At 49.1% G+C, this 17,471-nt stretch overlaps 1 protein-coding gene across 2 annotated transcripts in view; it reads right to left on the bottom strand.

Moving 5' to 3' along the window:
• The window catches only part of SLC4A1 (solute carrier family 4 member 1 (Diego blood group)), a 244,823-nt gene that overhangs the window by 209,368 nt on the left and 17,984 nt on the right, over positions 1–17,471 (bottom strand). Inside the window, exon 5 of one of the 2 annotated variants that reach the window (XM_069634298.1) lies at positions 16,751–16,857. The exons of the other annotated variant lie outside the window; for it this stretch is intronic. Coding sequence (XP_069490399.1) covers positions 16,751–16,857 — 107 coding nt within the window. The remainder of the gene's footprint in view (positions 1–16,750; positions 16,858–17,471) is intronic. 2 annotated transcript variants of the gene reach the window in all.

Genomic DNA, 17,471 nt, shown 5'->3' with positions numbered 1-17,471 from the left:
AGTGCTCCAGATGTGGGCTGACGAGCCAGGCACAGTGCGCCAGTGGCAGCGGCAAGAACTGCACACCAGTCCTCAGAAGTGGTTCTAAGAAGCAGGCGCAGTACTCCCAATGTGACTTCAAGTGCAAGGCACAGTGATCCAGAGGTGTGTTAAACTACTAGGGACAGCGTTCTAGAAGCAGCCTTTAGAACTATGCACAGTGCCCCAGAGGGGGTCTTCAGAAACGGGCACAATACTTCCGATGTGGCCTCAAGAACTGGGCACAGAGCTTCACAGGTGGCCTCAACAACCATGTACAGTGCTCCAGATATGGCCTGAAGAGCCAGACACAGTGCTCCAGATGTGGTGTTAGGAACTGGACCCTATACTCAAGACGTGTCCTCCCACTGGACGCATCACCCCAGAAGTGGCCTCTGGAACTGGCCATGGGAACAGAGATGTGGCCTCCAGGACTGAAGACAGTATCCAATCTATGGCCTCGTGAACTAGACACAGTGCTCCAGAGTTAGCCTTCAAGGCAAGGATCGAGTCTACAGATGTGGCCTGCAGAGCAGGCACAGTACAGCAGGCACGACAGCAAGAACTCAATGCAGTATTGCAGATGTGGCCTCCAGAACTGAACACAGTATCCCAGCTATGGCCTCGTGAATTAGACACAGTGCTCGGCTCCAGAGTTATCCTTCCAGAAAAGGATCCAGCCTACAGATGTGGCCTGCAGAGCAGTACAGCAGGCACGACCGCAAGAACTCAATGCAGTACTGCAGATGTGGCCTCCAGGACTGAAGACAGTATCCCAGCTATGGCCTCATGAACTAGACACAGTGCTCCAGAGTTAGCCTTCAAGGCAAGGATCCAGCCAACAGATGTGGCCTGCAGAGCAGCCACAGTACAGCAGGCCTGCAATAACTCAAATCATTGCTCCAGATGTGGCCTCCAGAACTGAAGACAGTATCCCAGCTATGGCCTCGTGAACTAGACACAGTGCTCCAGAGTTAGCCTTCAAGGCAAGGATCCAGCCAACAGATGTGGCCTGCAGAGCAGCCACAGTACAGCAGGCCTGCAATAACTGAAATCATTGCTCCAGATGTGGCCTCCAGAACTGAAGACAGTATCCCAGCTATGGCCTCGTGAACTAGACACAGTGCTCCAGAGTTAGCCTTCAAGGCAAGGATCCAGCCTACAGATGTGGCCTGCAGAGCAGCCACAGTACAGCCGGCCTGCAATAACTCAAATCATTGCTCCAGATGTGGCCTCCAGAACTGAAGACAGTATCCCAGCTGTGGCCTTGTGAACTAGACACAGTGCTCCAGAGTTAGCCTTCCAGACAAGGATCCAGCCTACAGATGTGGCCTGCAGAGCAGGACAGCAGGCACGACCGCAAGAACTCAGTGCAGTACTGCAGATGTGGCCTCCAGGACTAAAGGCAATTCTGTAGACTTGACCGTCAGCAGTGTATGCAGTGATCCAGATGTGGCCCCCAGACCTGGGCAAAGCACTGCAAATGGGGGTGGAAGAATTGGACATGTTTTCTAAAGATGGAGTCAGCAGCAAGGCTCCCCGTTAGCCCTGGGGGGAGGGCGCCTTCAGCGGCTCTGCGCCCACTCCTGGCCCTTGGAACGCTGCCCTGTGCAGCAGTCCTGCACAGGGCAGGGGGCCACAGCGCACTTGTAAAGCAAGTTAACGTCTTGCATGATATGCTGCACGGATGCCGGGCTGCGAGGTCGCGCCAATGACAGCTGTGCGCGATACCAAGCACATGTGACATTGACAGACAGGAATGGCCAGTTCCCTGCCTGCCCCCAACGCAAAGGAGCGACCCCCCCCCCCCCACCCCCTCAACCGGTCTTACTCGTGTTCGGCTCCATGGAGTCTCTCTGGCAGCTCCTGCTACCCAACCCCTCCCCTCCCCTGGTATAAACTGTTCTTCCGCCTCCCGCTCCTCGGCGACCCTGCACAGATGGGTGGCCCTCCCTCGCCCACCATGGAAGAGACCGGTGTATGGGACCAGTGATAATCAAAGCGGACACTGCCCGCTCATCCTGCGATCGAGGGAGGGGTGGGTGCGTTGGTGGGCCGATGAATAGGATGGGTACGAGGGGCGGATGGGCATGTGGATGGATGGATTGGATGATGTATGGACACATGGATAGATAGAAAGACAGACGGATGAATGGATGGACGATGGACAGATAGAAAGACGGATAGATGGATAGGTGGATGAAGGATGGATGGATGGCTGGACGGACTGAGTAAATGGATGGGTGGATTGGATGATGGACGATGGATACATAGAAAGACGGACGGATGAATGGGTGGGCGATGGATAGATAGAAAGATTGATGGATGAATGGAGCGATAGAAAGACGGACGGATGAATGGATGGACGATGGATGGATAGATAGAAAGATGGATGGATGAATGGAGAGATAGAAAGACGGATAGATGGATGAAGGATGGATGGATGGCCGGACGGACGGACGGACGGACGGAGTAAGTGGATGGATGAATTGGATGATGGATGGACGATGGAGAGATAGAAAGACGGATGGATGAATGGATGGATAGGCGAATGGTTGGATGGACAGCGAGGGTATGTGAATGGATGGGGTGATGGAGGGATACGTTGAGTACTGTGGTTGGGGGGTATGGATGGAAATATGATAGGGGTGTGGCAAGAGAAAGAATGGGCGGCTGATTGGATCTGGGTGGGGTGGATTGATGGATGAATGCTTGGATAAGTCAATGGATTGATGGCTGCATGGATGGTAGGATGGGCAGCTGGACAGATAGACTGGACACGCATCCATTAACCCTATATTGGGAGAGCACACATTCATCTTTCAGGCTCAGCCTATCACATACCTGCCAGCACAGAATCCACGAGCAGAGAAAGCCTCACCACATCATTATAAGGGAAGCCTGCTCTTATATATGCCTCTGCCATACCAGTGAAGTGACAGGGGCGCCGCCCACGCCCTTGGCCACACATCCAATCCCGGGACACCTCGGCCTTCCCTCGTGTACCTGTTCAGAGCGGATCTGCATGCACAGTCAATCACCGCTTGAACCACCGTGCTGACAGTAAACACAGCCAGTGGGGAAAGGGCCAAGGGCGGAGAGCAGAGGCTGGGCCAAGGCAAGTGTTCGGACAAGTGCTTTCTGATCGCCTCGGCATCACATCCGAGGATCGTGGCATGCAAACGCGGCACGTGAAGGCCCGTGGCGCATGGGCGTGTCTCCAGCTGCATATGTGGTCAAGCCTCATGCTGGATGGAGAGCATACACATGCCACAAGGAAAGGCATGGTGTGGAAGAAGGAGAGGTGCCCCGCGGTTTATGGGGACACACCCCATGGTGCACCGAGAGAAGTCACATGGCATGTGGACAGCTGGCCCATTGGGTTGGGCAAGGAGTACCATGCTTTAAAAAAGTGATAGGATATGGTAGCAGGGAATGCTTAGGGATTATGGGGGCCCCTAATGAGATGTGTGCAATGGCATAAGGACACCTGTTTCCTCAAATGTGGGGTGCTATCCCAGGTGTATGGAGACACGGCCAATGCTATAATCAGAGGCGTTGCCGGGTGGGGGGGCTGAGGGGGCTATAGCCTCAGGACTTTTGGTCGTAGCCCCCAGTCCCGACAGTCCCAAAATTAGCCTAGCCCCAGATCTTCTCCAGATCGAGCATGACATATTTATTTATTTTATTTAGTTATTGTCTGTTTTGACTGTACATCACAACAACTTCTCACACCCTCAGATAACAGCAGTATAATAATACCACACATATAATACAACAATACATAATCTACATATTACAATTCATAAAAACTTTCATACAAAAATGTCATACCACACGATTACATTTCCAAGTATGCGTTTAAGATTCCTAAATCCAAATGCATACATTAAAAGAACACCACGTTAAGAATCCTTTAGGAAAGGTTCTAAAAAGTCTGAAACAGCAATTGTCAACGAAATTTCATTTAGGTTTTGCAGTCTAGACCATTGTTGGTCGGCATTGCGAGTAGCACCATTTTTCTGTACTCTACTCATTTTCTCTGGGCGCTTCTCTAGTGCTACACAGTCCAGGCATAGATGTCTCAAGGTTGCTCTCTCTCTGTTACAGTTCTCAGACCAGGGTCTACACCCAATCGCCTCCCCCAAACTTCCCGCGTTGGGAAGAGATTTCGTTTTAGCCTCAGCGCCTTTGCTCTAAAATCCCTGGAAGGATGTTTTTCCAAATATGAAGCTAAAACATCACAACCTTGTATACTCCATATAAAGTGGTCATTGAAGCATCTATAATATTTCTCTATTCTTAATCCACTCAGATCGTTGTAGCGTTAACTTCACCTTGTTAGGGTTACATACCAGATCCTCGCATGTGGCTTCTATCCTTCACAGTATTACCTGGGATTTCCTCTGCCGGAGGTTTACTGGTTTACATCTACCCTTTTCCAGTCCTTTACTCGGTTTACTGTACATTGAAGCCCCCCAGGGTTGTCTAACACATGCATATGTCTGGAGCACCTTCCATTCCACCAGTGGTTCCAGTGGGAGAAGACCCGATTTGTTCCTTATAGCCGCCATGGGGACCGAATTGGCAATTGACACACTCTTCTCCACGAGAGGGTCTCCAACTTCAACCAATCTATACTACCCTCTATGTTTTCTATCCCAAAAATCAATTTAGGCACAATCGTTTGTATAATTTCAGAATAGTCATTGCAGAGAAGCAGCCGGATTTATGGTCAAATATCCTTAATTGCGTGGCTGAAGCTAGGAACAGGGCTTTGTGTCTTTTAAACATTTACAATTGGCATTTACCTCAGTTAACCAAACTGCCCAGGTATTTGAATTCCTTCCTCACAGGCCAATGGTTGGCCTTCAATAGACCACTCAAAATATTTCCGTTTGGGATTTACCTGAGTTAACAAACTGCCCAGGTATTTGAATTCCGTTACCACTTCCAATGGTTGGCCTTCTATAGACCACTCAAAAGATTTTCATTAGTGTTTCTCCGCATTCAGACTCAAGACTTTGCATTTGGGTACATTCAGTTTGAGATCCAAATTTTACAAGTATACGAGAATCCTGTCTAGGGCATGTTGCAGACAAATCGAAGTACTGTCAAAGAAAATTATATCGTCTGCATAATTTAGATATTGCACTTTAGTTTGGCCTAACACCGGGGGATTAGTTCTAGTATCTTCCCAGCACTGACTCATATGTTTTATTTAAAAAATTGAACAGAAAGGGTGCCAATACACAGCCTTGGGGCAACCCTCGGCTGGTATCCATCCATATTAGTGTTTGACCCGCCTACCTGTTGCATCATTTGAACTGCCTTTTTGCACCTTAGCTATAATCTCGCATCTAGCCTGTGCCTACCTGTTGTTGCATCATTTGAACTGCCCCTTTGCACCTTAGCTATAATCTCGCATCTAGCCTGTGCCTACTTGTTGTTGCATTATTTGAACTGCCCTTTTGCACCTTAGCTATAATCTCGCATCTAGCCTGTGCCTACCTGTTGTTGCATCATTTGAACTGCCCCTTTGCACCTTAGCTATAATCTCGCATCTAGCCTGTGCCTACCTGTTGTTGCATCATTTGAACTGCCCTTTGCACCTTAGCATTTAGCCTGTGCCTACCCGTTGTTGCATCATTTGAACTGCCCTCTTGCACCTTAGCTATAATCTCAAATTTAACCTGTGCCTACCTGTTGTTGCATCATTTGAACTGCCCTTTTGCACCTTAGTTATAATCTCGAATTTAGCCTGTGCCTACCTGTGGTTGTATTACTGAAACTGCCCTTCTTGCAATATAACAGCGATTTCAATCTGTAACCACGGCTGTACTCTAACTGAAGTTACCCTCCTCCGCACCACACTAGCTAGCTCGAACCTAGTCCCTGCTCACCTTGCTGTGTCAACAACCAAACTGCCCACTCTCTGCTCAATTCCAATTATGATCCTTTGGCTCACACTCACCATGTTCCCTTTTTGCATCATAAACAATAACACTCCATGTAGCAATAACAGCTACATACCATACAACAATGGACTAGCCAAACTAGGCTGCCCTAGGCACCACCCCATCCTCTGCCCCACACCCTTCCTCCCCTCCCTTCCACCTTTCACACACACCACTCACCAACAACTTATCGCTATAAGCAAGGCCACACCAACATCCCTCCTCACAGTACCAACTCAACTAATGCAGACCACATTGCCTCCAACCCTCTCCTTCCAAATCCATTAGATCACTGTCCCACAATCTACCCCACCCTCCAGGACCGCAATAACAGACTCGGCGCTAGACTCCCCACCACATCTAGCAAATTGCCTACCAAACCTATGACTAAGACCACAACCACTAAGGATAGCGCTAAGACCACTAACATGACTTCTCTAAAAGGTGCACTACTCAATGTTAGATCTCTAGTAGCCCACCCCACCGAAATTGCTGATATTAGCCTATCAGGAGACCTCGACTTCCTTGCTACTACAGAAACTTGGTTACATGAAGCAGCAGGACCCTACCTCACTCTAGCCATCCCCGACAACTACTCTATCCTCAGAGCAGACAGACCTAATGCTTGCGGAGGAGGTGTAGCTATAATTTTCAAATCCTCACTCGACTTCAGACCTATCACCTCCCCCCGCTAAAGTCTGCGAGCACCTCACCTTCAAAGTACAAACCACCCCTAAGAGTACCATTACCTTGCAACTAATATATAGGCCCCTAGGCCCCACAGGCTCCTTTGAGGAAGACATTACCACTCTCATAGCAGAGAACTCAAAACCCCACTCCCAAAATATTATTCTAGGAGACTTCAATTTAGGATTTAATGACCCTAACGACTTTCCAACTGCTTCCTTGGCCAACGCCTTCTCCGAGCACGACTTCACTCAAGTTGTTACACTACCTACCCACCAGAAAGGTAGAACCATTGATTCGGTCGCAGCCCACAACTGCAATATCACTTGCAAAGCCCCACAACCTCTTGTATGGACTGACCACTCCCTCATATCACTCGACATCAACCTAATTAATCCTAACCCCAAGCAGCGCCCATATGCACCAGCCTGCCTGACTAGAAACAAGCGCAATATCTCTGCGGAGACCCTCACACCTCTGATCCTCCCCTTTCTAAACACACTCCCTGCCACCGCTGACCTTAACCTTCTAGTCAACACCTACAATGATGCCCTCACCAGCCCATTGATGCTGTTGCACTCCTAAAGGAACGCAAAGGTAAACCCATAGCTCACTTGAACCCTTGGTTCACACCGGAACTCAAAACTATAAGAAAAAAGAAAGCCAAGATGGAAACCTTATGGAAAACTAACCCCACTGCAGAAAATAAATCCAATCTCAAAACCATTTTCTCCTTCTATAAGAACGAGATAATCCGCACTAAAAAAGAAACCTACAATACTAGAATAAATAATGCCCAATCTTCTGCTAAAGAACTCTTCACCATCCTGAAGGAATTAGAAAACCCAAACCCTCCTACTGATACCTGCGTGAAGGATAAGCCATGGTGCACCAGTATCCAAAATTCCTGGCCAACAAAATGAATGGTCTCCAAAACAAAATTGAGGCTAAAAGACTACAGCTCTCAAACAGCAATGCCCTCATTCCTAGCGCACCCACCCCGACCCGTAACACCTCCGGCTTCACATTCAAACCGGTTACTATACCTGAAATCCAAAAAATCATAGCATCCCTTAAAACTTCTAATTGTAAAGGGGACAGCTGCCCCGCCCAGATCATCAAAGATGCTGCACGAGACCTAGCCCCCTTCATCTCCAAACTAGTAAACCTATCCTTCTCGACCAATTCTGTACCCAACAACCTGAAACAGTCCTGGGTTCTCCCCCTCCTAAAAAAACAATCTCTCGACCCGGCCATACCCACCAATTACAGGCCCATCACTACGGTCCCTTTCCTGCTAAAAATCCTCGACAGAGTCGCCTACCTGCAAATCCAATATTACTTGGAGACCAATCAACTGTTCGGCCTGCGTCAATCTGGCTTTCGTCCTCAACACGGAACATAAACGGCCCTTGTTGACCTCAAAAGTCAGATTGATGACATCAAGGACAAAAACAAAGCAGCTATCCTACTCCTCCTAGACCTCTCAGCAGCCTTTGACCTGGTTGACCACAAAATACTCTGCAACCACCTCTCTTCTGCTGCCCACTTCTCACCCTCTGCTGTCACATGGATACAATCCTTCCTAGCCAACAGAACCATGAGGGTTTTCTCATCTGTGGCTGCAGCTGACCCCATCCCCATCACATGCTGTGTCCCACAAGGGTCCTGCGTCTCCCCTACCCTCTGCAATATCTTTACAAAACCCCTCTTTGACAAACTGGACCATCTGGGTGTCACCTACACCAACCTGGCAGATGACACCCAGATACTCCTCACCATCACTGGCAACTACAACACTGATACCACCAGGATCAACAAAATCTTCGCCATCATTCAGGCATGGATGGCCACACACGGCCTCTGCCTGAATGATGAGAAGACCGAGCTCCTCCTGGTCGGGTCCCCCAATAACCTACAGAAACTCAGCCCCGACTACTCCAAATTCATCATAGATGGCAACATCATTCCAGTTGTGAATAACGTGAAAACCTTAGGCTTCTACCTCGACGCCAATACCAACCTCTCCAAACAAGTTAATATGACTGCCTCAGCTACCGCCTACACGGGAAAATTAATCAGGGCTTGTAGACCTTTCTATCTACAAATAGCTGCCTCATGCGGGCGAGGGCCCTCATACAATCAAAGCTTGATTATTGCAACTGCCTCTACCTTGGTGCCAACCAAGCTATAATCAAGAAACTTCAGACCCTCCAAAATAATGCGCTGAGAGCAGCATTAAATATTCCCAGGAGAGAGCACATCTCCCACATAAGAATAGCCTGTAAATGGTTATCTATTCAACAAAAAATCGACCTGAAAACCCTCTGTCTCACCTATAAAGCCTTAAATCACCAAGCCCCCCAGTACCTCACCAATAAACTCACTCTCAAGCCTAACACAAGATTCACCAGATCATCCAATACTCTCTGCCTCACCGTGCCCAGATTCTCCGCCAAAAGAGCGGGGGGCTCGAGCTTTACTGTCCTCGCCCCTCAACTCTGGAACACCCTGCCATTGAGTATTAAATTGACCAAATCCTTCCAATTGTTCAGAAGATTAGTCATTAGTTGGCTTCTGGAGAAGGCAATCCTCAGATAAACTAAGCTTAGTCCCAACAGCATATATGGTACATACCTCGAATAGATAGACTAAGCTCAGTACCAACTGTAGATATTGTACATACTTTGAAATGCTGCCTATTACCTGCCTGTACATACTATATTTGGCATCTTAACACCACAATTGTATAACTGCTTATTTACTGTAACTATGTAACCTGTCCTTAAGCGCCCATTTACCCCTGGGTCTGGAACGCTATACTAAATAAAACAAACAAACAAACAAACAAACCCCTGCATGTCAAGTGTGACCCTGATTTTCTTGTCTTTGTACATGGCTGCCAGGATATCGATTAGTGTAACCGGACATCCACATTTAAATAGTATAGCCCATAGGAGTTCTCGGGTAACCCTGTCAAACGCCTTACTTGTGTCTAGGAAGGCTAAGTAGGTCGGGATGTTTCTGTCCCCTGCCTGCAAGTCTGGCAAGGCAACCACAAAGTTATCTAGGCCCGTTCCCACATCTTTCTCAAGCCCAGCTTGATGCGTATCCAGGTTAACTGAGTTACTCGCCCATTTTGTTAATTCACCCAGCATTAGTCTGGAGAAATTCTTGCAAGACGAGACCAACAAAGAAACTGGCCTATAATTCAGGGGTGAAGCTCTGTCACCTCCCTGGAACATTACAACCAAGCTTGCCCGTCTCCATGATGGTGGCAGCCGCCTCAACATGACATAGCGTATGGCGACATGTCCCATGGTACATGCATACAGGTCCTATAGTATAGTTAGAGAGGTCCCATAGCCCATGGAGAGGTAATCGCCGGTGTATGGAGGGAGGTCCTTTAGTATATGGGGAGCGGTCCTGGTGTATGGGGAGAGAAATCTTATACTAAATGGAGAGAGAGCGCCACAAGTCTGGGGGTTGAGGGGTTATGGTGCTTGCAGAGATGTTTCAAGGTCTATGGAAAGAGAGCCCCAACAGTGTGTGAAGAGAGTCCCTGTGGCGTGTTGAGAGTATTCCCATAGTGCATGAGGCGAGGTCCCTTAGTATAGCATGAGAGGTCCCTGGTGTATGGAAGGAGGTATCATATTGAATGGAGAGACAGCGCACAGAGTTTGTGGTTTGAGGGGTTATGGTGCTTGCAGAGATGTTCCATGGTGTATGGACAGCGCCCCAATAGTGTGTGAAGAGAGCCCCTGTAGTGTGTTGAGAGTGATCAAGAAGTGCATGGAGAGGGACCCCATAGTGTAGCTGCCACAGTCACATAGTTCATGGAGAGAGGATCTCTGGTGTATGGAGGGAGGCCCTTTAGTATATGGGGATGATATATGGGGAGGGGGTCCTGGTCTAATGGGAGAGAAGTCTTATACAGAATGGAGAGAGAAACAGACAGCCCAGAGTCTAGGGTTGGAGGCCTTACGGTGCTTGCAGAGCCCCAGTAGTGTGTGAAGAGAGGCCCTGTAGTGTGTTGAGAGTGGTCACATAGTGCATGGGGAGAGGTCCCATTGTCTATGGAGATAGGTCTTAAAGTGCATTTATTGAATTCCTAGAGTTTATGGCTAGTGGTCAATGGTGTATCCAGAGAGATCTGTTTGTACACTGGGAATTGTCCTATAGTTTATGAGGAAAGGTCCCAAGATGAATGGTGAGGGATACAAGAGTATATGGAGAGAATTACAATACTGCATGGAGGGAGGTTCGATACTGCACTGGGAGCTATCATATGATGTATGGAGAGCTGTCTCATCCCCCTGGCCTTGCACGATCTGAATGACACAAGGCCTAGTAAGATCATTGTTTTCGTACTCCTTATGTCTCCCTGCCTTGTCTTACCTAAAAACACGTACGTACAGGCGCGTTATAACTAACTCATCATATCATATCCTAGACCTTGTGAAGAGGCCCTATCATTAATAGAAAGAGGTCCTTTCTGCGACCTACATTTCAGTTAAGAGCTGTAGGTATGGGGGCAGTGCTTAATTTGTGGGGGGTATTGCCAGGGCTCAGCCCTGGCACCTATTCTTCAGCCCCTGCACTTATCGTCTCAGACTCACTTTAATTATGAAATGGTGATAGTCAGTGCATCCACTAACCACAGTGAGCAGGTGCAAGCTGTAGTGTAACCCCAAAGATGTCCACACTGTGGAGGAGCAGCTATTGGTGGTGGCAGCAGTGGTGCCCAGCCTCAGTGTCACGGGACTGCTAGAAAATATTTGGGCCCTGGCACTACTACTTCTTGGAACCATTTTCCCCATTCCGGGACCGTTTGTGAAGTTAAAGCACACATCTCCCCCTTACCACCCAATAGCAGTTACAGCGAAACTGAAATCCGTTTCAACTCAATCGGCTGCCAACCAGCATGACTGCACCCCTTGAAAAATGTGTTGCCTGCTACTCCTTTCCTTCAGACTCTGTCCCGCCAGAGTCACAGTTCCACTACTTTTTTGGTACACTTCTATCACTGGGGTACAGCAAGGCCTTGTGATGTGTTTACCGCAAAGTGGTGGTGGTGTGATGTGTATAGCGAGGTCCAGGGCTCTGTTTACACCGGGAACCGGTTTGGTGTGTACTGAGGGCCATTGTGATGTGTGTACCAAGTAACATTGTGAAGTGTGTGGCAATGGCCGGCAATGTAAAGTGTGCACGGAGGACCAGTGTAAAGTGTGCATTGAAGACCGTGTGATGTGTTTACAGATGACTGGTGGGAGGTGTTTACTGAGGACCAATGTACCGAGAAGTAGTATTATGCTTGTTCCCAGGACCTGTGAGATGTAGGTTTCGAGTACCTGTGTGAGTTGTTGTGTACAGTGCACAGATACGATATGTGCACGAGGACCGATGAAATATGGGTACCAATTGCCAGTGCAGTATCTTATCTATACCAGGTAAAATTGTGAGATGTGTACAAATTACTGTGGGCTATATCATTATTATTCTTTTTGAATGCATTTAGTTTATATTCAATCAAGAACAAACTTTTGCATATTTAAAAACAATAAAATATCATATTGCTGTATCACTGTGCACAGAGCACCAGTGTTTCCTTTTTGTGCCCTGAGGCCCTGTGTGATGTCTGCACCACGCCCGTTGTAATAATATCTTTACCCAATCCGGTGGCCGACACGATGTGCATACTAAGGGCCAGTTCAATGTGTGTACCAAGGCGCGCGGTGATTTCATGTGGTATATCCGTCCGCTGTGTACTAACGGTCGTCATGGGGCTGTGCACACAGCGGACTAGTGAGATGTCGGCACAGATAATCAGTGTGATATGTGTACACAGGGCCGTGTGCGGTGTGCACACGGGACCCGTGGGATTTGTGTACCAAGGACCAGTGTGGTGTTGTGTGTATCAATGGTCCTGTGTGCAACGAGCTCCAGTGTGAAGCGGGCATCAGGGTCCGGTATACTGTGTGCACAGAGTACCAGTGTGTTTTGTGCACTCAGAACGGTGTCGAGTGTGTAGCAATGGCTGACCGGTGGTGTGATATGTGTACTAAGGGCCGGTTTTATTTGTGTGCCTACTGAGGACGAGTGTGACCTGTGCACTGCGCTTATGTTCGTTGTGGGGTGTGCACCAGAAAGGACCCATGTAATGTGCTTACTGGGGTTTGGTGTGTTCCACTGGTAGGTGTGAGGTCCGTACATTGCACCGGTTTGAAGTACGGGAAAAGAGTAGGTGTTATTCGTGTACCAGGGTAATGTGTGTATTGCGGGCACGTGTGATATCATATGAGTATCGAGGGCTGGCGTGATTGTGTTGTATGTACTTCTGACTCGTCCGATATGTGTACTAAGGCCCCGAAGGATGTATGCACTGGGGAGGATAGCTCAGGGGCAACGTGCCCGCCTTGGAAACAAGACGACACGGAGCACCACTGGTTCAATCCACGGGTCAGCGCTTAGAAACCTGTGGGCATTAAGCGCGTTATAAATAACCTTACATATCATGATGTAATATGAGTATCGAGACTGGCGTGTTATGTGTACCGAGGACTCCTGCAATGGTTATAACGAGTATCAGTGTAATGCCTGGGACCGGGCTTTTATCATATGTGTACTGACTACCCAGGGCCAATGTGTTGTATATTGAGATCGGTGAAATGTTTGCATTGTGCACCGGCGTGATGTGTGTACCGCGACCTGCGTGATGTGTGCACTGAGAGGTCTTGTGATGTATGCACTGATGTAGTGGTGCATTGGAGTCCCTGCACTCCCTTCCCCACCCCCACCTGTTCATAGTCACACGTGTCCTGTCTGCACTGTATACATGGATGGCCCGGGCTGCCAAGCACCAGCTTTAGACGGAAGCCAGTCAGATGTGGGCGGATTCTGTCTGTACTCACAACACGCGCTTTGTTTATCATCAATATCCTGTCACTTGCAAGAGCGTTTGTCTTTAACCTGCTGTAAACATCTTATCGCATTCCTGGCATTCGGAGTGAGGAAAGCGAAGGCACAGCTCCTGAGATGAGGACGAAAGAGCAAGAGACAGTGGTCAGGGGACAGATCAGGGCATTGGCAAACCTTGGGGCAATTGACCCTGGGAGAAAATCCTAGAGGCCACCCAGGCTTTGGGGTCAGGGAATCCAGGACTAAGCTAGAGGAGAGGGTGTTGTCAACCAGCCTAAGGACAAGATGTAAAAGCTGAGAGCTCAACCAGCCTTGGCACAAAAGATCCCAGTAAAAAGTTGCAGAGATCACACATGCATTGTGCAAGATAACACAGCGCTCACCAGGTCAATCAGCCTCGGGGCTTGAAAACCTAGGACAAAGCTCAGGTCCACGCACAGCCAACCTTGGAGCAAGATAGCCCAGGACAAAACTAGGGGCTCAGTCTGCCAGATGGGGAGATCCGTTCGGCCAGACTTGGGGCTCAGAGAACACGCAGGGGCTATACAGGCTTTTTGGCAAGATAAACCAGGGCAGTTCATAGGGCGAGAACCGGGCTTTGTGTAAGATAACCAAGTAAAAAGCCCAGGGATTAAAAAAGCAGTGGGTGCAAGAGAACACAAGGCGATGCTCAGGGACTCAACCAGCATAGGGACGAGAGGTCACAGCTCATCAGTTTATCCAGCTTTGGGGGAAGATATACCACCACAATTCTCAGGGGGGCAACCAGCCTTGGGGCAAGATTACCTGGCACAAGGCTCAGGGTCGCTAGCAGCTTGAGATAACCCATGGCAAAGCTCAGGGGCTTAACCAGCCTTAGTAAAAGAGTACAAAGGTCAGAGACTCAATCGCCCTTGGGGCAAGGGAACATACAGCAATGCTCAGAGGCTCAAGGAGCCTTGGGGCAAGCTAAACCTCAGGGAGGCAATGAACCTCGTGGCAACCCAGGACACAGCTCAGGGGCGCAACCAGCCTTGGGGAAAGACAACCCAGGGCAATGTTCAGGGGCTCAGCCAGCTTTGGGGCAAGAGGACAAAGTTCAGTGGATCAAATAGCCGCAGGGCAAGATAACACAGGGCAATACTCAGTGAATGAATTAGCCCCAGGGCAACAGAACAGCATGGCATGACTCTCAACACCCTGTGGTCTTTTATTGTATTTGGCAGCCAGAGTTGTAGAGGAGAATCGACATAACACATCTGCCTACTCTCCCTGCTCCAGCTGCTAAATTCGACCAGTTTCCCACCAGGATGTTTTTTCATGCAGGCGAGAAACCAAGGGTTTCCTATGGAATCCGCCCGACTTTACACCTGCTCATTGTTAATTGTTGGAAGCATTTACACTTGTCGGAACGTGCATTTAAAAAGTAAGGTGTTAACGTGATTCCCCCAGCGTTTTACACTTCACTACTTTGTTTCGGCAATGTCCAAATCTGCACTCAGGAGATCTTCTGCACGGAGTCCCGGAAGACGAACCTGGAACCGAGGCTGGGCCACATGAATAAAACGTGAAAACGTGAGACTCTCACGAGACTTTGTAAAACACAATCTTCACACGAGCGAGTACGAGGAATGGGAGCCTTGCCAGAAGCAGCGGGGGAAGCGGGGCGGGGAGACGGTGGGGTATCTAGAATGGGAGACACTCTGCCCCCTCCTGGCAAGCTCAAGGAACTCTGGGATATTTGGTGCGTCTCCTCTTAGGGGTTTCAATCTGTCGGGACTCTTGGCTGAGCCTAGAAGTATTTTTCAAGGAAGTGGAAGGGTTCAAGTCAACACGCTATCAACAGGTCCTGTGTGGAAGCTTCAACCGTATGAATGATCTTGGGTCAACAGGATCCATCCGCAACCATCAGTTACTGGGCCTCATTACTAGTTTGGAGGTAGCCATGCCCTTAATAAGGGCATGGCTACCCCCAAACTCGGGTCCGGGTTCCCTGAATGGGGAAATACTGGGCCACTCTGACCTTGACCATTCAGGGTACCCGGACCATCCCCATTCCCATTTGAGCCTCCATGGGGCTCAATGGGAATGGGGAGCATGCTGACAACGGGCCTGTTAATGACGGGCCTGTTGTTAGCATGCGGGGCCGCTCGCGGGACCCGCTAAGGACTGGTAAAACCAGACTCCCTGAGTGGGTCCCGCGATCGGACCTCGTAATAGGGCGGTAAGGGGTTAACAGCTCCGGCACCTTTACCGGCGCCGTTAACCCCTTACCGCCCTCCTCGTAATGAGGCCCACAGTCTTGAAACTGACCGTGAGTTGGTTTTTTATGTAGGTGTTTTGCATGGCGCTATATGTCACCTTGTGCCAACCTTTAAGTGCTTGATCACTTTGTCAGCCTTGCTGTGCTGTAAATTGGGTCTCATGTTGATTAGCTGTCCAGTTTGTCTGATTGGCAGGTTAGTTGTTTTATTGTGTGCTTGACAGAGAACAACCAGCGGAGTGTTCTTCCAGTATTAGAGTCCAGGGTCCAGGCCGAGGGGGGAGTTGTCCTGGTCCAGTCTGGAATGGAGTGAAAGCTGTGCTACAGTTCTCCCTCTATGCAAAGGCTAGGAGTACTTAGACATAGGACAGTTGCCAGTCCAAGCAAAAACAGTCAACTTGGGGGGACCTGCCCTATACTCAACATGCACTACTGGGAGCTTTGCACCAACACAGCTAATGGGCTGTAATGGGCTGTGCTGAGGTCTGGTCATGCCTGGAAAAAAGCAGAGTAAATATCCTCCTGTTCACACCCTTATGCTTGACTGGTCTGGGAGGGTGGGCTTCGATTTGTGGCTCCTCTGCGAGAAATGCTCTGTATGGACCTTCTATGCGCACCCCGCGCTTGCGCGACCTGAATGACACAAGGCCTAGTAAGATCGTTAGTTTTTCCTCCCTTTGTTTACCCTTCCTTGTCGTGTCGCACCTAGGAAGACTTATGTACAGGCGTGTTATGAATGCCACATCATATATCATATCACTGTTATGAAGTAATGTACAATATTACACCCTTTGACCAACCGAGGGGCGTTTGAAGAAGCCCAAACCAAATAACTGACATGGGATCCAGCCTTTTCCCTCCAATGAAATGCATTCCCGATCCCATCTCTCCCGCCCCACCTTAAAAGCCCAATTAAATCTCAACCTACTTCTGTCCTGCTCCCGATATCGTCCTGCCTTGCCCATGGGGGTGCCCTCCTCCTTTCTCCTCTTGCTCAGGTCATAGGCTCCACGCTTTCCCCACCAGGAAGAGTGGCTGAAAAAGCAGACACCGGGCAGAGGGGAGAGTTAGTACCTCTGCTGGCCTAAGATCATACCGCATCGCTCGCTAGCTGGGACATCGGGACACCCCGCCAGGCAGCAGGTATGACCCCATCACCTTTAAGCCCTTATTTAGTTGGGACCAAACCTGACCAGGATCTGAAATTCCATTCTGTAGGTTTTTATTAGGTTCCACAGCATGTTCTTAGCCAGATCACCTGCCATGGGGGTCCAAGGCTGCATAGCATTGACAACAAGAGGCAGTAGGTCTTGACTACTAAGACATTGGACAAAGCAGGAGCTTTCTCTAATGGCCACGCCTTGGATGGAAGCCTCAAAATCATGCATCACAGTCTGGTCAGGAGGATGGCCGCAGATGCTTCATCAATCACCCTTCTAACCAGGGACCCCCATGTCATGATTGTTTGAAGGCTAAAGCAAAACATCTGTCTAGAACCCCACATCCCACAAGGACCCCACATCCCACAAGAATCCCACATCCCACAAGAACCCCACATCCCACGAGAACCCCACATCCCAGATCTGCCAAGAAGCCTTGATCACTTTGGAACTCTCTGTGCTATACCAGAGCAGAACATCCAACATCCT

Source organism: Ambystoma mexicanum, chromosome 13 (genome assembly GCF_040938575.1).
Source record: "Ambystoma mexicanum isolate Mex_15411 chromosome 13, UKY_AmexF1_1, whole genome shotgun sequence".
In the NCBI taxonomy this organism is placed as follows: domain Eukaryota; kingdom Metazoa; phylum Chordata; class Amphibia; order Caudata; family Ambystomatidae; genus Ambystoma; species Ambystoma mexicanum.
This window is presented reverse-complemented; position numbering and strand designations above follow the sequence as displayed.